The sequence below is a fragment of the Lygodium microphyllum genome, chromosome 20 (assembly GCF_053477565.2).
Source record: "Lygodium microphyllum isolate KBCC chromosome 20, Lygodium_microphyllum_v1.1.10, whole genome shotgun sequence".
Taxonomy (NCBI): Eukaryota; Viridiplantae; Streptophyta; class Polypodiopsida; order Schizaeales; family Lygodiaceae; genus Lygodium; species Lygodium microphyllum.
Window position 1 is genome coordinate 77721007 of NC_141154.1, and position 20756 is coordinate 77741762.

The following is a 20756-nucleotide window of genomic DNA, read 5'->3' on the forward strand; positions in this document are numbered from 1 at the left end:
AATTCTTGGCTTTTACACACTCGAGTGGTGAAGGTGCGCCAATGATGAAGGCTCATCCTCTGAACGAAGCACTATTGAGATACTATTCACATCAGTTATCTACCCAAACATCTCCCCTCTTAAGTGTTGATCATTTGGTACCACAATTTACTAGATTGGCGGTACCTAGAGGATCTTTCATTTATATTCTAGTACCACTGCCAACAGTTGGGCACGAATATCAAGTTCCAGTGTCCCCTTCTTTAACAACATATGAAAATCCTAATCCCAATCTCGCTTACCCATTCTACACTCCTCTCTCTTACCCTTCTTACTCAATATCTAACAATTCTAGCTCCTAATCTACATCTACCAAGAATGCATTCATTGATGAGATTTTAACAAGTCTAATTGCATCAATTGATCAAATTTGACGAGGTATATACTTGGTTCACAAAAGATGCGAAGAGCTTCAGTCATAGTTGAGCTAATGCAAGTCCTACTCCCACAATTTTACTCATAGTTATAACACTTTGACCTTGAATTTGGGCAATAGAATCACTTGACTAATTGCTTATGCGGGTCAAGATAGGACCCCTCTTTATCAACGAGATAGGACCTATCTTTATCAACCTTGACCATGATCTCTAAGAGTCTAAGATCATAGACCAGGATGACCTTAAGGTCAAGCTAGCAAAATACCAACATTTACTCACAAAGTTTGCTAGTACGAGACTTTCTTAGTCCCTTGATAACCAAGTTACATTCTTCCTAAACAAGCTTCCAAAGAAATATTTCGATTTTCTTCAACAAGTGATCTCACAACCTACTATACCTATCTTTTATGAGTTTGAGTGTCTCCACTACTACATTTTGCATAACTATTTAATCAATTTCATATAACTCTCTCCCCCTCACCTACAAAGGGGGCCCTTGTTACCACTTCTCAAAAGGGAAAGCAAGACAAGGGCAAGAAGGATCAAAATCAAAATCAAACTAGTAAGTCACAAGCCCAATGGTACCAGCAGACCGTGCAAGATTCAAGGATTCTTCCACCAAATTCCATCCAAAAGGACCTAGGCAATTTATTAGGCTTACGTCTACTTTTAGGCAAATTATATAGCGCATTCTAAGGCATCACCAATGGTGAGAGGCCATGAAAAAAGAGCTTGAGAACACTGACCGAAACAAAACCTAGAGTATGATGGATCATCCAAGCCACAAGAAGGTCATTGAGAGCAAGTGAATATTTAAAACAAAATTTAAAGCTAATGGGATTGAAACCAGCCTTCTCCCTCGGATAAGGTGGTAAATCCCTCATTACAACTTAATTACAGCAACAAACAATAAATGCAAATCTGAAAATACAAATTTACCTACTGATCTTGGACAATGCACACCCGATTGGCCCCAAAATTGGTGTCCTTTTCGGTATTTCTTTATTGAAGAAAAAGTTGACTTACAATGGGATTCTCCCAATCCCTTTCGGTATTTTAACTCCCCTTGCTATCCAAAGTGAACAACAAGTCTTCAATCTATTTTGCTCCTTGATTCAGGCACTCAATTGGCCCTCACTCACTTCATAGACGATGGAAATGCCCCAAATTCAATGGTTGGCTAGTCCTCCATCTAAATTCTGCTGAAATTCATCTTCAGTCTTATTAAATCCAAGTCTTGGAGCTTCCAATTTCTTGCACGCTTCCCAAGGCTGTTGCTAAACCCTAATTTTTGCTGTAAATTAGGATTTACAGTAGATAAATTTGCAAGGTCCAAATGCTGAGATCTTCGGAGCGAGGCTGTAAAATGGCTGGGAGATGAAAGGAAAAGCTGTAGAGAGAGAAAATTCAGAGTTTTGTCGCGAAGAACTGAATTTTGTCGCGAAGAAAGCTGCCCTGCCACAACAGCTTGTAGATGCAAAGAACTGAAAAAAAACAGTCCTTTACAGCTGCTGCCCTGTCTCAACAACCTGTAGATGCTACCTCTTGCTGTTGATTGGTCTTCTCCTGCACTTGGCAACCTCAAAAGGTCCTCCAATGGCTGCAAATCAGACCAGCAGTCTCCCCTCTCTCTCTCTTATACGCTGAATTTATAGAAATGCCTCTCTTCAGCCTCTAAAGACGTTTTTAGTCTTGCACAGGCATTTTCACAAGTGGCAGCCTTTTCAAATGGTTTTTCCAACATTTTTCATAATTAGATATTAATTTTCAACCTTAAAATACTGAAAACTAATCTAATAATTATTTCAATGCCCTGAAAAATAATCTGTCTAGCCAATAATTAAATTAGCTAGGCAACTTCCATTCCCGAGTGTCTTTGCGCCATCTTTGACCATCAGATTGGCGTTAGGTACCATTAAACGCCGATCCTCTAGTGTCACCAAACTGACACTTATGGCCAAATGGATGACCTAGGCCAACAACTAGCACCAGATACCACCAAGTACTTGTGCGGCATAACTTATAGCAACTTTTGCCTTTGGCATCCTGTGATTTCTTCGGGTCTCGGACTTGCAAATTTACTCTAACCCCAGTTACACCTCACATGTGCAACATTTACTTAATCATATGATTAGAAATTAATCCACATGTTAAGTGAGGTTTTTAAAATACATGCCCTCATGACAGCCCTCCCGCATTTCTTTCCTTGTGTGCCAAAATCTGCTCAGGTACCAATATCTCATCTAGCTCCTCAACCTCAAGCTGAATTTCAACAGACATATCCTTTGGCACATCACCACGAAAAGGCCTCAATAAACTGACATGAAAGGCATTGTGTATCCGCAAATGTGGAGGTAATTTCAGCCGATATGCCACATCGTTAATCTTCTCCAACACCTCAAAGGGCCCATAGTATCTCATACTCAATATCGGATACAATCTTTCTCTTCCTTTTATCTTTTTCAACCTTACCTTTTCAAAACACAGCAATACATAATCACCCTCTGCAAACTACAAAGCACGTCTGTGGCTATCAACTGCCCTCTTTTGCTTATCCTATGATCTTTGAAGTGCATACTTAACCTTCTGATAAGCTACATCCATGCTTTCCACATAGCGATCAAACTCAAAGACCATATCTTTTATGTGCAAAATAGGGGGTACTTTATTACCACTGTCACGAGGACGTGAAATTTTGATGCTTTGCTTATCAAATGTGCAATTAAAAGATGCACATGTGAGGTGCAAGTTACTTTTTCACAGTTGAAGACCCAAGGACCCTGTGAAAAAGATGGGTGTCAAAGGCAAAAGTTGTAACAAGTTACACTTGTTAAATTCTAGGTGAATTTTGGTGTCAGTTTGCCCCTAGGACCATTAATTGGCCATTAAGTGTCAGTGGGGGCGACACTAGGGACTAGGCATTAATTAATGGATTAATGCTTATCCAAGGGTCAATTAATGCATGGGACCACTTTGGGTTGCAAATGGCCTAGCCAATTAATTTTTGGATGAGCAAGGTCAATTTTTTGGGCATGGATTAAGGGCTGAATTAATTTTCAGAATTAATTAATTTTAAAAATTAATTAAATGGCTGAAAATTGCTGAAAATGGATTAAGAAAGCTGCCACTTGGCAAAGCTTTTCCATGCAAATGGGGGAAAGGTTAAATAGGGCTGAAGGGAGAGAAAAATCTCGTTTTTTCATTTTGGAGCTGTTGGAAAGAGGTATTGGACTGTTGCTACCAACATTTGGGGCCAATTCCCAGCCATTGGAGACCATTTTGGTGATGGAGATTGCATATTCTTGACCTTGGGAAGCTGGCGATTGCTGCTGATACACTTTCTCTTGAAGATCACACTCTCTGATGCTTCTATTGTTGTTGGTGCATCCGTTTGGGGCTGGTACAGCAGGGCAGCAGCTGATTTTGATCAGTTCTTCGCGACAAATCTCAAAATTTTCTCTCTTTACAGCATTCTCTCATCTCCTTCAGCCTATGCTCAGCCATTCTTAGCAATTCTCAGCCATTTAGAGGAAATCTCAGCCATTTTTGGTGGGTTGATCTATAATTTCTGCAGTAAACCCTAATTTACAGCAGAAATTAGGGTTTAGTAATCACCTTGGGATCCGTGCCAAAGATTGAAGGCTCAAGGGACTGAAATCAGCAGCTGATAATTGAAAATTATCAAGGGATTTCAGGAGCCAGCCCATCCCGAATTGATTTGGGCAGCATTTGGCCAGCCAAGGGTCAAACTGGAGAAGAAGTCTTGGGTGAATCAAGGGGCAAATGACCCAAAAGGCTTGTTGGTCATTTATGACAGCAAGAGCAATTAGTTAGCAAGAGGAGATTGAAGAATCTCGAGTTGTACTCCTTCCAATTGAATGAAAGCTAAAGAAATACCGCAAGGGGCGCCAATTTCGGGGCCAACAGGGTGTCTGCTGTCCAAGAATGTTATGGTAAAGTGTGTATTTCATTTTATGTGCTTTTATTTATTGTTGTAATTAACTCTTAAATCGGGTTATCACCACCCATTCCAAGAAGGAAGACTGGTCTCAACCACCCTCTACTACCTCAAATGGAGCTTTGCCCGTAGAACTATGCATTGTGTTGTTGTAAGCAAACTCAACCAAGGGCAAATACTGCTCCCACTATGTCTTGTGGTCTAAAACATAGCACCTCAAAAGATCTAACACTGTGGAATTTGCTTCCTGAGAGTAACCATCTGTCTGCAAATGGAAGGATGATGAGAATTTCAGCATGGCACCCATATTCTCAAACAAGCCCTTCCAAAATAAACTGGTCATCCGAGGGTCTCGATCACTAATGATCGACTCTAGCATACCATGATACTTAAATATGTGCTGCAAAAACAATCATGCCATATGATCAGCCTTTATTTTCTTCCTCACCAGAATGAAATGGGCTTGTTTGCTAAACTTGCAAATGATAGTCTATATCCCATCATTCCCTGTAGGTGTCTTAGGAAGCTCAAAAATAAAGTCCATTGCAATGCTTTGCCAAGGCCTATCTGGAATAGGCAAGGGCTGCAATAAACCCGACATCTTTTGCCTATCATGCTTTTCCTTCTAGCATACCATGCATGTCTTAACAAACTGTTCTACATCATACCTCAAAGCTGGCCAACAAAAGAAATGCTCCAGTGCCTTGACCGTGGCATCAATACCTCTATGTCCTGCATACGGAGGAGGATGACTTTCAGTGATAACTCTAGGCCTTAACTTTTTGTGACACATAGTCATCCATGCATCATCAAAAATCTCTCTCTTATACAAAGTGTCCATGTCTTTCGCCATTGCAAAGCTGATCATAAACATTAGCAAAGTTCGAATCAACAACATATTCCTCTTTCATGGCATCCAACTCAGTGTGATAAACTATATTGACAGACGACAAACAACTGAGGTTTACGTGACAGTGCATCACTTTTCCCACTCTTTCTTTGTGATGTGTTCCTCTTTCCAGCCCTATTTTTCAAATCTGCCCTGATTTTCAGCTTTATTTTCAGATTTACCCTTTTTCTCAGTCTTTGTCTCTTTGACATGTGACTTGGCATCATCATCGTGGAATCCTGCATCCTTCCACGCAGCAATGTGTCGACCGTAATAGCATTTTCTATAAGCTGAGACATGTTGGAAACAGTGGACTTAATGCAAAAATCCTTGATTCCTTTGGCAAACATACAAATATACTTCTCCACCTGCTCATGGAGGGGTATTGTGCGATAAGAAGTAACTGGCAACAATTAATCCCAAAACTTCTTATTATATTGATCCAAGTTCTTGCAATCTTTGGAATTCAACTAATTCCAAGCTGTCATAATGTCTACTTCAAAGGTACTTGTCAACTAATTTGAAGCAAACATTTGCTTGAACTGGACTCAAGTGGTAGGTGACTTCCCTTGAATAAGGAATGTAGACCACCACTGCAATGCATTTCCCATCAAAAATGTGGCTGCCTTACGTATCTTAGATGCCTCTGTGAAGTTGCCTCTAGAATGGGCTGCATCAAATTGCTGAATAAAAACAAGTGCTTTCAGCCTATCATGTGCACCACTAAAAGGCTCAAACTTCACACTTTTGCCATCATCATAGTCCTTCAACAGACCTATGGGAGTCAAGTTATCATAAATGGGCTGCTGCAAAAAGGGTGCATTGGCTGTATTTGCATGAAAACCAACACTATCTGAAGCACCTACATGGCAAGCACCAAATCCTTGTGCTCCAACAGTCCCTAGGGGTGCCAATACAGTACCAAACATGCTACTTTGAGCCCCAGGCATCAAGCCAATGCTACCATACATAGGGTTTTGCATATTTCCAGCCATACCGGAATACATTGGGCCTTGCACTCCATGCATTGGTTGTTGCGTACCATAGGGATTTGTGCCATACATTCCCATATGCAGTCCTTGTCCAACCATAGCATGAAAAATCATGCTTTCACCAAAATATCATGGCTGCCCCATCATAGCATGCATGCCTGGCTGTCCAAGATCCATTGGATTGGCACTTCCGTAATGGCCTTGCATTTGCATTCTTGCCCTATAGGTACCAACAGTTTTATTTCATTAGCATCTTTGGGAGCTTCAAATGAAGGGTTTGGCATTCTCTTCGGTGCATCTTGCTGGGCCGAAGTGTAGAGGACGTCTTCTTCTTCTTGCCTTTGCTGTCCTTCTTTGGAGGGCTCAAAAATCGGGTAAATTGAGGATCCTTTGCCAATTCAGCAAAGAGATCTGCTGCTGTCCTCATCCGATTCTTGAACTGATCATCAAATTCCTCTTCACTTTGATGGTCATCAGCCTCCTTATGCCCTGAAGGCCGTGCATCTTGCCCAACAGCAACATTTTCAGCTTGTTGTCCATGGTCTGAGCATTGTCCAAGGTCAGGCATTGCATTTCTTTCATTCCCATGTGAAAGTTCATACTGAGAGGCATCATCACTGCTTGAGTCCATCTCACTGTATAAAGACATATTGCTATAAATACTCAGTTGAGAGTAAAAATCAGCACTAGCACACAGCTTTGGCTTGCAATCAGGCGCCTCGGGCCCACCAAATCAAGGGATTGAGTGGTATCCCGACAATGGAACCATGAAACCAGCCTTCCTCCTCAGATAGGGTGGTAAATCCCTAATTACAACCTAATTACAGCAACAAACAATAAATGCAAATCTAAAAATACAAATTTACCTACTGATCTTGGACAATGCACACCTAATTGGCCCCAAAATTGGCGCCCCTTTCAGTATTTCTTTAGCTTTATTGAAGAAAAAGTTGACTTACAATGGAATTCTCCCAATCCCTTTCGGTATTTCAACTCCCCTTGCTATCCAAAGTGACTAGCAAGTCTTCAATTGCCCCTTGATTCGGGCACTCAATTGGCCTTCACCCACTTCATAGACGATGGAAATGCCCCAAATTCAATGGCTGGCTAGTCCTCCACCTAAATTTAGCTGAAATTCACCTTCAGCCTTGTTAAATCCAAGTCTTGGAGCTTCCAATTTCTGGCACACTTTCCAAGGCTGTTGCTAAACCCTAATTTCTGCTGTAAATTAGGGTTTATAGCAGATAAATTTGCAGTTTCTCAGCCTCAAGGGTCCAAATGCCTAGATCTTCAGAGCAAGGCTGTGAAATGGCTGGGAGATGAGAGGGAAAGCTGTAGAGAGAAAATTTAGAGTTTTGTCGCAAATAATGACTGAAAATCAGTCAAATGCAACCGCTACCCTACCACAACAGCTTGTAGATGCAAAGAACTAAAGAAAATCGGTCATTTACAGCTATTGCCCTGTCTCGACAGCCTGTAGATGCTGCCTCCTGCTGTTGATTGGTCTTCTCCTGCCCTTGGCAGTCTCAGAAGGTCCTCCAATGGCTGCAAATCAGACCAACAGCCTCCCCTCTCTCTCTCTCTCTTGCACTTTGAATTTATAGAAATGCCTCTCTTCAGCCTCTAAAGACGTTTTCAGTCTTGCATGGGCATTTTTCACAAGTGGCAACCTTCCCAAATGGTTTTTCCAATATTTTTCATAATTAAATATTAATTTTCAGCCTTAAAATGCTGAATATTAATCTAATAATTATTTCAGTGCCCTAAAAAATAATCTGACTAGCCAATAATTAAATGCTAGGCAACTTCCATTCTCGAGTGTCTCTGCGCCATCTTTGACCATCTGATTGGCGTTAGGTACTATTAAACGCCACTTCTCTAGTGTCACTAACTGACACTTATGACCAAATGGATGACCTAGGCCAACAACTGGCACCAGATAGTACCTGTGCGGCATAACTTATAGCAACTTTTGCCTTTGACATCCCGTGATTTCTTTAAGTCCCGGGTTTGTAAATTTACTCTAACCCCAGTTACACCTCACGTGTGCAACGTTTACTTAATCATGTGATTAGAAATTAATCCACATATTAAGTGAGGTTTCAAAAATACATGTCCTCATGACAAGGACCTTGGATAAATACAAGGCTTGCCTTGTGGTATGAGGGTTTCAACAAAAGCAAGGAATTGACTAGGAAGAAACCTTTGTGTCAACTACGTGGTTGACATCCTTCTATCTATTGCTTGCACTATCCACTCATCATGGTTTGCATCAAAAGTGCCTCCCTTAATGGTTATTTGGAGAAGAAGGCTATGTGGAGCAGTCTCTCAGATTCTTGCTTCCAAACCATCAAGACAAGGTCTTCATTTGCAAAAAGCTCTTTATGGACTACAAGATGCACCAAATTCTTGGTTTCATAGAATGGATGAATTTGTCAAATCTCACAATTAGCATTCTACCCCTTATTACCAACCTTATATATAAAAACTATTTCAAAAAGAATCAACTATATCTGACTATATGTGGATGATCTTTTAATCACAAGGTAAAATCTCATGACTGTGGCAAATATAAAGACCAAGATTTGCTCTACATTTGAGATGACTAACCTTGATCAACTATCTTGTTTCTTGGGCATGGACATTGTTGCACATGGGGATGGAACCTTTGTATCTCAACAAAATATGCTCTTAATTTAGTGGATCAATACTACACCAATCAAATACGGCCCATAGTCACTCGTGTTGATCTTACTATGAAGCTTTCTAAAGATCCTCATGGCCAGCCCTTCAATAAGCACACCTATCAATCTGTGGTAGAAACACTTCTATGGTTAATTCGAAAATCTGACAACCCAGGACCGTAGGTATAGACAACAAGACTCGATAGGATATGAAGGGTCCCACAATCTGGGACTGTAGATATGGATACAAGATATCAAAATTACAAGATCTTCCTCGACGAGGATGAACCTGATACAAGACAGTACTAGACAAGATCGCATACTACGATATTACAAGGTGACAAGACAACAAGAGTATAATGGAAGACAAGACAAGACTAGATACCATGACTAGACAAGAACTAGAACCGGAACTCAAAGTTACTTACTTGGAGGTCTCGACTCCTTGAGCTCCCAAGACTGGTATAGATAAGACTGAGAAGCTCTATGGCAAGCCCCTCCTTTTATAGGTGTTAGAGGGCAACTAAAGATCTTCTAGAATGTTCCATGATGACATCATCAATGATGCAGGCAATGACATGGCATATCGTTTAGAAGGTTCTATGATGACATAGCAAGGGTGGTTTTGCATGGTTGGCTCGAGGATGTCTTGCTAAGGGTGCATTCGCATGGGGTGTGGGTTCATATGGCATGAGCAAGAATTAATCTATACACTTGATCATGGCATGTTCGTGACAAATGCTCCCTCCTCTTCTACTTTTGTCAAATGCAGAGAGGGGATTCCCATAGCTCTCTTTCTACCGTCTCGTGGTGAGAGAGGATCCCCATAGTCTTCCCTTCCACCATCCGGTGATAAGAGGATAGCTTCTTCTCTTGGCACTTGCACGATTTCAGCCACCATTTCTTTAGTGACATATGTACTTTGTATCATATCCATTTGCATCTTGATAATCACGATTGTAAAAGGGCACTTGTGAAGACAAGTAAACGATTCCCTTACGAGGGCACTATCCAAGTAGCACCATTCAACATCGTATAGCATTTTGCTTGAGCATGACAATTTGCATTATACCATGCATTGGCATTGTGGTTTGTGAACATCCATTTATGCATAATTATCTATTTTCCTTGATCAAAGAGTGGGTGACTTGAATCCACCATATTCATAGCAGTCTCTATGGTAGTTCCTCCTATGGCAACATATAACACAATCCTTCCATACTTTCCTCGACACTGACACCCTAGATGGGTGGTTGGGATAGACTTTCTATTTTGTGATGTAGAATCTAACCATCCCTTATTTTCAGCATGGGTACAAAAAAAAAAAAAATCAATTCTAAACATAGTTTAAAGTGTCCAAGTGCCACCTAGACGGTTGGTTGGCTCATGTGTCTATAAATAGAAACTTATCGAGCTGCTTTGCATATCCTAAAACCCTTTTGTCATTCCTTCAGCATCATCTCCATCAGCCTAAAAGACAGCTTTAACACCTCTGTTCAACACATTGCAACTACTATCGCCATCCTTCAAACTATTGCATTTGCTATCTATAGCAAGCCAACCTGCTATCGTTGACCGTTGGAGGTCTTCATCCTTGAGCCCCCCAGTCTACTTGTCACTTGTGTAGCTTGAAGCCATCATTAACCCATTGCTCATTAAACATCCCCAAAACTCAAATATTAAATGTACCTAAAGTGTCAAAGTGCCCACATCTTATACAATCAATGCATCCCAGCACCACCTAAGATGCCTGGGTGCCTATCATGAGGACATGTATTTTTGAAACCTCACTTATCATGTGGATTAATTTTTAACCACATGGTTAAGTAGTGTTACACATGTGAGGTGTAACTGGGGTCAGAGTAAATTTACGAGCCCGGGACCCGAGGAATTCAGGCGATTTTAAAGACAAAAGTTATTGTAAGTTGTACCGCACATGTACTTGGTGGTATTTGGTGCCAATTGTTGGCCTAGGTCATTCATTTGGCCATAAGTGTCAGTTCGTGACACTAGAGTAGTGGTGTTTAATGTTACCTAATGCCAATCTGTTGGTCAAAGATGCCGCAAAGACACTCGGGAATAGAAGTTGACCAGTCAGATTATTTTTCAGGGCAATATAATAATTATTAGATTAATTTTTAGTATTTAAAGACTGAAAATTAATATTTAATTATGAATAATGCTGAAAAAACCATTTGAAAAGGCTGACACTTGTTAAAAATGCCCATGCAAGACTAAAAAACGTCTTTAGAGGCTAGAGAGAGGCATTTTAGTGTATTCAACCTGCAAGAGAGGGAGGAGATACTGTTGGTCTGATTTGTAGCCATTGGAGAACCTTCTGAGGCAACAACATCTACGGGCTATTGAGACAACGCAGCAACAGTAAATGACTGAGTTTCTTCAATTCTTTGCATCTATAAGCTGTTGAGACAGTGCAAAAGTAGTAAATGACAAATTTTCTTCAGTTCTTCGCACATCAAGAGGAGTTGGAATATCGAAAGGGATTGGGAGAATCCCATTGTAAATCAACTTCTTTTTCAATAAAGCTAAAGAAATACCCAAAGGGGCGTCAATTTTGGGGCCAATCGAGTATACATTGTTTAAGATCAGTAGGTAAATTTGTATTTTCAGATTTGCATTAACTGTTTGCTGTTGTAATTAAGTTGTAATTAGGGATTTACCAGCCATCCACGGAAGGAAGGCTGGTTACACCCTCCACTTGAATTTGGCTAAAAATAGCTTCAGACCTATTGAATCCAAGTCTTGGAGCTTCCAATTTCTGGCACGCTTCTGGAAACCTCCACTTGAATAGGCTAAAAACAACTTCATCCCTGTTGAATCCAAGTCTTGGAGCTTTCAATTTTTGGCATGCTTCCCAAGGCTGCTGCTAAACCCTAGCTTCTGCTGCATATTAGGGTTTACAGCAGAGAAATCTAAAATTTCTCAACCTCCAGGGATCCAAAAGCTAAAATCTTCAGAGCAAGGCTGAGAAATGGCTAGGAGATGAGAGGGAAAGCTGTAGAGAGAGAAAATTCAGAGTTTTTTTGCAAAGCATCACTGAAAATCAGTCAAATGCAACTGCTGCCTTGCCACAACAGCTTGTAGATGCAAAGAACTGAATAAAATCAGTCATTTATTGCTGCTGCCCTGTCTCAACAGCCTGTAGATGTTGTCTCCTACTGTTGATTGGTCTTCTCCTACCCTTGGCAGCCTTAGAAGGTTCTCCAATGGCTGCAAATCAGACCAGCACCCTCTTTTCTCTCTTGCAGGTTGAATTTATAAAAATGTCTCTTTCCAACCTCCAAAGACGTTTTTTAGTCTTGCATGGGCATTTTTTACAAGTGGTAACTTTTTCCAACGGTTTTTCCAGCATTTTCCATAATTAAATATTAATTTTCAGTCTTTAAATACTGAGAATTAATCTAATAATTATTTCGGTGCCCTGAAAAATAATCTGACTAGCCAACAATTAAATTGGCTAGGCAACTTTCATTCTCGAGTGTCTCTGCGCCATCTTTGACCCTATATGTTGTAATAAACTATTGAAACACAAGACAAAAGAGAAAGGGAAAGAAAGAACACTAAAGAACGCAATACAAATGAGAGCTCAGATGTATGCTCAGGAAATGGAATCCATATATCCAACACGAGACAATCGCATATAACAGCGAGCCATTGGCTATGTGGGCACCGACTGTAACTGGTCTATGTCTCACATACAGCGATAGTCCCTTCAATTAATACCTGGTCCTTTCACATATATGGATAAATAGAAACCTCGCTCCCTCGCTCACACCCAAATTGACCCCAAAGTCCGACGCCCCTTTCGGTATTTCTTTATCAATTAAAAGATGAAAAGTTACAAAAATGAAATGTTCCAAAGTACAAAACATGTGAACATATGGCTTCATCTTTTTTGAGTAAATTTCAGCTGCATAAGGACCGTACAATAAATCCCGAACAACATCCCAAGTAGGAAAACACTTTCTATGACCATAACTCAATAAAGTGCAGAATTGCAATTTACACAACTTTGTATTTACTATTTTTCACTTATTCTCAGCCTTGTTCCATTCCAGATATGTTCCATACCAATTGGACTACAAACCCTTTGACCCTGGCACCATTCCAATAATGAAACAGTTCCATAAACAGCACTAAATCAGAGCTGAAAACATTGTTCCTGTGTGGCGTGGTCATCACTTTCTTTAGATCCTGCATTGGAGAAGCAATCAGCTGCTCTTAAACCTAGAAATTGAGTCTCTGACCTCAATAGAAGAGCAAAGAAAACACAAAATTGTACATTCGATGGAATCAGCCCATCATGCAGAGCATTTCCTCTGAAAATAGAGAGAGAATTGACCAGAGGGAGCAAGCTCTACCTCCGTACATGAGTCAGAGACAAAGAAGTACTCTCCATAGTTGATGTACTTGTAGCAATCTACCCTCAACCCCTAAAAACTTCATGCTCACATCTGCCCCTCTTATCTATTACGTTTTTTTTTTAATGCTCTCCCTCTCTTTTGGGAATTTGTGCCCAAATTGTGACACATGGCATACATGTAACAATTTTCCCGTTTAAACCTTCTTATCTAAAATTCTCCATGATCGATGCAAAATTTGACCTAGGCAGAAACCAAAGAATTAATCCTCGTGCAAAAACAAAGATAATGACGCAAACAGATTCTGGGGTTCAAAAATAGTAACTCCCTAAATTTTAGGAATGGTGACCCCTGCATTCCTCAAGTTGTTCCGAGCAACTTTTATCATTGCAACCACATCAAAAAGTATAATGTGACTCAATTACGGTGACTTTTATTCCGTGAGTGTTCTCACATGTGCATCTTCTGTCTTGGCCCTCATTGTCCTGCACCATTTGTAGTGGCTAAGTACACAATCCCAAACCACTGGTATTCTATTCTTCAGTGCCCATTCAATCTGGTCCCAAGGCTCAGACAAACCATTAGTCCAATTTGTCCCAATGGCTGCCTCTTCCGACCATGCAAAGGTCCCGGCTTAATCCAAGAGAACTCTGGGGGTAAAAAGCAACAGCAACTAAAGAAAAGAAAAATAAAATATTTATATAAGTAAATAAGGAAAGCAACTGCAAAAAGTATCACCACCTGCTAACACCAACACTGGCTCCTCTCTCCACGGAGTCTCCACACGCGATGACAGATAAGTGACTGAGTGAGCAGAAGGAGCTTGAATATATAAAACAAAAATATGTCCTTGATATGATCAGGTTGGCTAGCAATAAATACTAAGTATAACCAAAATGAAGACCATAAAAAATGCCTAAAATATCCTAAATAATGTGCCCAGCCTCTGCATGCATAGACTCACACATGAGCTAACATATCTACTGACACAAACTAGTGTTCTATCAAACTATCAAAATTAGAATTTAACTCTTGTCCTTTGCTCTAAATTGTGCATCAAATGTTGTCAATTGCCCCCAACTTGGTCTCGTCCTTCTCTACCTTGCATTGCCCAAAAAACACCCTAGAATGGGTGAGAGAGAACCCAATATGAAAGATGTGCAAGCCAAATTAACCCAAACTTGACATTTGGCAAATTTCTGTTTTCAATGAGGCCTTCACATGCAAATTCAAGCTATATAGCCTATTGCCTTACCCCAAAATGGGCCACTATCCATCCACATTTTAAAACGATAAGCCCTCCGAACTTGAAAGTGTTCAAACTTCCATTCGCCTTAGTCCTTGGCATTTTATGTTTCATTTTTCTAACCCTCATGACACAAGGATGCATTTAATGCCTACAACCAAGACTTGTCACCAATCACCCGCTAGCACCTATCCATCACAACTTCAGCCAATGCCCCCCACTATCCAAGATAGGGTTTGACTTATCACCTTATCCAAACTTAACTTGCACTTCACATGTGCACCTTACATATACACAACTTAATTATGCCAAAGCACCGAGTTAAAAATTCAAGTCGTCGTAACAGCACTCATACTACTAGTGCTTGCATTTCACGCTGCTGTCCTGTTGTATAGCTAGTTCCTAGCCAACTAGACCAGGCCTTTGATAGTTGCATTTTGCAATTCTTGCTTACACCCTCTTGGTCATCATCATTATGATGTTGGATGGCTGCCTCAGACTGATCTCACACGTCAATAACTATTATATTCATCACCCTTGCCATCACAACTACTTGGATTGCCCTTATCACTTCTAGATCGCACTTGGCAGTTTGCTGCCTCCAAAGAGAGTGGCTATTCAACAACACCTAGCATACTCACTTGTTTGATGAGTACATTTCAACATTTGTCCTCTCGTTTCTTTATTTGCATTTCCTAAGGTCATTTTGTAGTCATGTTTGTACACTCTGTTTCTCAATCTATCCTTGCACCATCTTTTCCATATCCCTTCTAAGGAAGAGAAGAAATGTCCTCCCCATCCTATCACACACCATGAGAAATAACCGCCACCTTACTAAGCTTGGGCCACCAAGGGTGCAAAAGTATCAACCAAGGTCCACACCACCCCAAGTCACTTTTGATCGAGCATTCCAAATCCTTTGAGAACGCCTTGCTATCGTACACAAACTAGCTTACTGATCAACCTTAAACAACATGATCAGCCACAATTAGCACAAACTCTCCTACTTGATTCCTCGGTCCATATGCATATCATCCAATGTGACACCCTTGCTAAAGACTATAATGTTTCATGACAATCACCAATGATAACACAATTGGAAACATTAATGATAATGATCTAACTAAAAAGTGTTGCACTTCATTCTACACACAAATGAATTGCACTTCGACCAACCTTGCCTAACATGTATCCCATCAAGTCCTATTGGTCTAACCAATCCACCCAACTGACCTATCACATCATCATTTTGGATTGTAACAAATGGAACCTACTTCACGTACACTTGGAACCAATGATATTATTGCCTCGTGTCACATTATCATGACACTCAATCAATGATCACTCACCCATTACATCATCAATGGCAATTTGGAAGCACTCAAGATGGTCATTGAGCACACACTTTCTTATTTCAAGTAGAAATTCCTCAATATATCCCAAGTAGAATACAATTTCAAAAACTAGCATCAGACTTTGCACACCAACAGTTAGCATTTTTCCATACATTAATTGCATTTTTGTCGTATCAAATGTTGCCCAACCTAGAATTGGTTCCCAAGGTATCTATGGACCATTCGTGTTAGGCAATTGATCAATCAATCTTAAGCTCAGTTCAGTCTCCAAGCTCCACTCTTGGTCCCAAACTAGAATACACAACAAATTTTGAGTCAGCCCTCTTCCTACTACTTCTCAATCTTTCTTACATGCACCCACAAGTTCTCAATAGGATGTGACCCTTGCCACATGGGCAATGGATTACAACCATAAGTTTCCAATGCATTCAAGCTCTCTAAAATCAAGACCTCCAAAGGCTTCTATCATCCCCAACTCTACCTCTTGATATGGAACCGAAGAAATCGTGCTGTCATGGTCCAATTGGCCAGCAGCTCTAACATATAGGGCATATCACAACCCTTCACCAAGATGCAATGTCAAAGCAAACAACCCTTGCCCATCATTCAAAGAAAATTCAGACTAGGATTACAAAATCAAAACTACGCCATGGCCTTCATGTGAATTATAAGAGAGATGGGAAGAGAAGTTCCATGTAGGCCCCATAGCAATGGTTAGGATGACAAAACAGATGAACCTTCATTAATATAGCTGTTGGTCACCGCAACTCGAGCTTCAATAGTTATTGAAGCCTTATGGCTATCCAATACCATATGCCATGCAGCTTGATGAGAACCAGTTTACAAAGGACACTATCAATTCTTGGACTTACCAACATGCTAAAATCTTGATGATAAAAGTAGCTGTTAGTGAGAAGAGTGTGAACCACTCATTAGATGAGACTAAAGCATTCCACATTCTGCATACATCAACAGTGATGTTGAGACACTAAAATTAAGGCATGCATTAATGCCTAATTTAGACTCCTCAAAAAAAAGCAATTAAAAGCATTTCCCAAAAAAAGAAGGCTTAGTTTCTTTAACAATAGGACAAATGCACAGAAATCCTCAATAAAAGACTGAATTGTGGCACCCATTATCATCCTGCATTCTTGTTTTTTCCAGCCATCAGCCATCTCTCCCCCCTCCAGCCTGCCATACCATTATCAAGAGTTGCCACCCATCATTAGAAGCTGCCATCTTGCTGTTGGAAGTGTCTCCAACTTGTTGATTGCCTGGAAGAGATGTTGCTATCAGTCTAGCGGTCATTGCCTACTGTCTGGAGGTCCTTACCCGCAGTTTGGAGCCATCACCAGCCATTTGGAGTGCTTCGCCAGCCTTTCCAGCTGCTGTCCTGCTGTTCAATACAATCACCATCAGTCTCAACACAGTGCAGCCTGCAATTTGCTGCTTCAGAGGGCTACTAGCTGACATCATCAGCACCTCACTCATCTGCTGTTCATGGAGCTGATTTCCGCCAGCTGATTTTGCTGCTGCCCTGAGTCTACATCAACATCCTGCTGCTCCTGGGAGTGTGTTTCACTCGCTCCACTACTGCCCACATTATCAGTCTACACAATACAGCCCACTCCAACACCATCCTTCAGTTAGACCTCCCCCAATCCTTGCGATACGAGGTTCAAGGACCCTCATTGAATAGTCTGTGGTCTCATACACTGAGCACTCATCTTTCATTGAGTATCATATAGATTATGTTGTCCTACATTCTACATTTCTCTATGTTTGCCCTAGCATTTCTTTACAAGTGACTGCATTTGTTGAACATAAAATACTGCCAGTATGAAGCACAGATGCAATCTGAGTACCTGACAGGCAGTTCAGCAGGGGTGGACAGCAGTCTAGATGGCTGGGGAGGCCATCAGCCAGCAACTATGTCCAACCACTTTCAGGTCAACCAGTTTGCTGATTATCAGGTCAGCAAAATTTTCTGATACAGGTCAGTCTGATTACATCTACGATTTTCGTCATCTTCCACCCATTTAAAGGACACGTTGGTAGCATCATACCAATCGTGGTTCTGATTGATATTCTCACATCCTGCTGCCTTGCATCTTTCCCTTGTCCATCGATGTAAAATGTCAGTTGTTTGGGGTTCACAGACTAAACGTAGATCTCACTTCACTGTTACCATGCTGATCACAGCATAGATGCAAAAAGCAAAATGATTATGCTCAGCCAGACACAAGGATGCAGGGCAAGAAAGAGCAGATTGAAGCCTGAAGACCAACCGTGCAAAATCAAGCCACAAGCATAAAGCAAACATTTCACTACACAAAAGAGAAAACGTATAAATATGATCAGTTCCTCTAGATTTTAGGGTTTCTCCTTACTTTTTAGGTTCATTGACGCTATTTTGTGGTAAGCTTGATAGTGTCTAAAATTTGCCATGGCCACCATTTTACAACCTACCAATGGGTCCCCATTGCATTCCTGGTAGTCAATATAGTCATTTGATGTGACCATAGCAACTACTGTGAAGATTGCACACCACATATATATTCTATGGACAAGAAAATTGGAATGGCATAAACTACAATATGTTTGTGCCATGTGGTGAAAGCATGCCAAGAAGATATTGCATTTGCATTATCATGGAGCAGTTATCTAAAATCACATTTAGGCCAACAGGGAGCAATGAAGAATTGACATGCCTTTACATCAATTATATGGGTAAAATATGGGTAAATTAAGGAGCTGCACTTATTCATGGAAGTACAAGTTTGTCGAATTTAAACTCTGAAGTTCGTCCTGAATGTGTTTGGTAGCAGATGAGCAAAGCTTGTGGCTGACATTGCAGATCATATGAAAGATTCATCATCATAACTACAAGCGTGAATATCTGTGCACAGAATTGTTGCCAACAGTCATCACTAAAGATGAAATAACCTTTAGGGAGTAGCTCTCATGTGGAGACTTCCAGTTTCTCCATAAAAAAGCCAAGAAAACACATCATCATTATCTGTCATTCACTCAAAGCTGATGAAAGCAGCCGAGACAATTACCTAAGTTTTTTCCTTGATTGCAACCATAGGTACAAACCTAGCAAAATGTTGTACAAGAAAAGTAAACATCATGTTGCATGTAATCACTTAGTGCTATTGCCCTCATGAGTTCATGAAAAGAGAACTTCACCTTTCATTAAGCGACAGCATAAAACTCTAAAGTTTCATGAGATCACTCTTTACTTTGATCCAAACACACATTATCAGATACAGTAAAACAGCATGACTTCAAAAACAACTCTGGAATGACCTTATTAATCACGCCATCGTCTATAACAGCGCTGCTTATTTTCTTGAACAGCTCATATAGGGCCTCCACCTCGCTGACGCTGACTGCCAAAAATCATTGTAAGATATGAAAGCTAGCAGAATCAAATGATGCTTGAGATGTTGACTGAATGATCCAAAAGGTCAAAAGCTTGGACCTCAATGTCAAACTTACAAACAGTCTCGCTGGCAATAATTTCTGGATTTTCTACCCTGTGGGGATGTTTGAATCCCTTGGAATCAAAGCAGTCTGGAAGACAGTAGAGTATGTGTCTGACTCCCTCTAAGCAGTGCAACATGATAATATCAAGCCTTCTTCACCCTCCATACCTGCAGACGGTAGATTTCTGTTAGGATTCAAATTTGCAGCACTTTAACTGGGCATTACAAGAGAAGGCAACTTGGTAATGTTGCGACGAGAACTTCATCCATTCGTGCGAGTAGCCAAACCCAGCATACAAATTCAGTAATTATGAGCTTGATTAAACTTGCTGATCAAAAAGTAAGAACGCTGATGAAAACTTTGGTGCAGAATTCAGAGGACGATCTTTATGATAGAGATGGCATTTTAACAGAATGGAACAAGCTCAAAGGACTGACGAAAAATCTCATTCATTCATTTGAAATGCACTTGGATCCTACACAAAATGAAAGCCGGGCATCAGGAAAGGCTTCCAACTCTTCTGATTCGGGTTCACTTAACGTTCAAAGCTCTCTGAACTTGTCCGGTTGTAAAAGAGCAAGGGATCTATGAATCTCTCACACACAAACACGCGCACTCCCTCCCTCCCTCCCTCACAGAGAGGGAGAGTGTGTGAGTGAGTGTGTGTGAGCATCCTGTACAGCTAGTAAGCTTCCAAGCAACAAAGCATACCGTTGATTGCTAACAGGCTCCTCCATGGCATGCCACTCGGTGAAATCATCAGCGGCCGGGCCTGCGAGTTGTGCAGGACAGATCGTTAAAGGCGCAGCGATGGACGATGGACGGCTCTCTCTCCCCCTCTATCGCGAGCCAAAGAGAAGAGAGGCGCACAAACGGGAGACAGAAAGGGAAGCTGAAGGAGAGTAGAGGATTGTGGAGCCCAAAAGCATATAATAGCGCACCGAGGTCGAGAGAGAAAGAAAGAGAGTCGAGAGAGATTCACAGACGAACTAATGTCAGGTAAAGCACGTGGTGACTTACGAGTTTCACTTCCCTTCCCTCTGATTGTCCTCCCTTTGTCCATGCCATTTTGTGTGTCAGTGACCCAGCCCTTTAGGCTTTGCAAGGTACTTGTGTCCTAGCGTCTACCACCACACTTGCTTTTTGTATACCTCCATGGACAACAAAAATCACCGCTCCCATTCAGTCCAATTTTCACGGAAAAATCGAGGTTTACCACTATGCCCAAGTAGCACAATTTCTAGGAAAGAATCGAGGTTTGCAACCCCTTCCCATGTATGAGCTATGGAAGCTGTTTAGAGCTACATATGTCTATTAGTCTATGGTCCCACAATTGGTATCT

At 40.9% G+C, this 20756-nt stretch overlaps 1 protein-coding gene across 1 annotated transcript in view; it reads right to left on the reverse strand.

The window, feature by feature from the left end:
• The window catches only part of LOC148019057 (calcineurin B-like protein 3), a 36630-nt gene extending 16240 nt beyond the window's left edge, over positions 1 to 20390 (reverse strand). The window contains exons 1-3 of the mRNA XM_087701643.1: positions 20126 to 20390; positions 19427 to 19581; positions 19235 to 19317 (exon numbers count right to left, since the gene is read on the reverse strand). Of these exons, the coding sequence (XP_087557769.1) occupies positions 19235 to 19317; positions 19427 to 19550 (207 nt within the window). The 5' untranslated portion in view covers positions 19551 to 19581; positions 20126 to 20390. The remainder of the gene's footprint in view (positions 1 to 19234; positions 19318 to 19426; positions 19582 to 20125) is intronic.
• Positions 20391 to 20756: the final 366 nt, after the last annotated feature.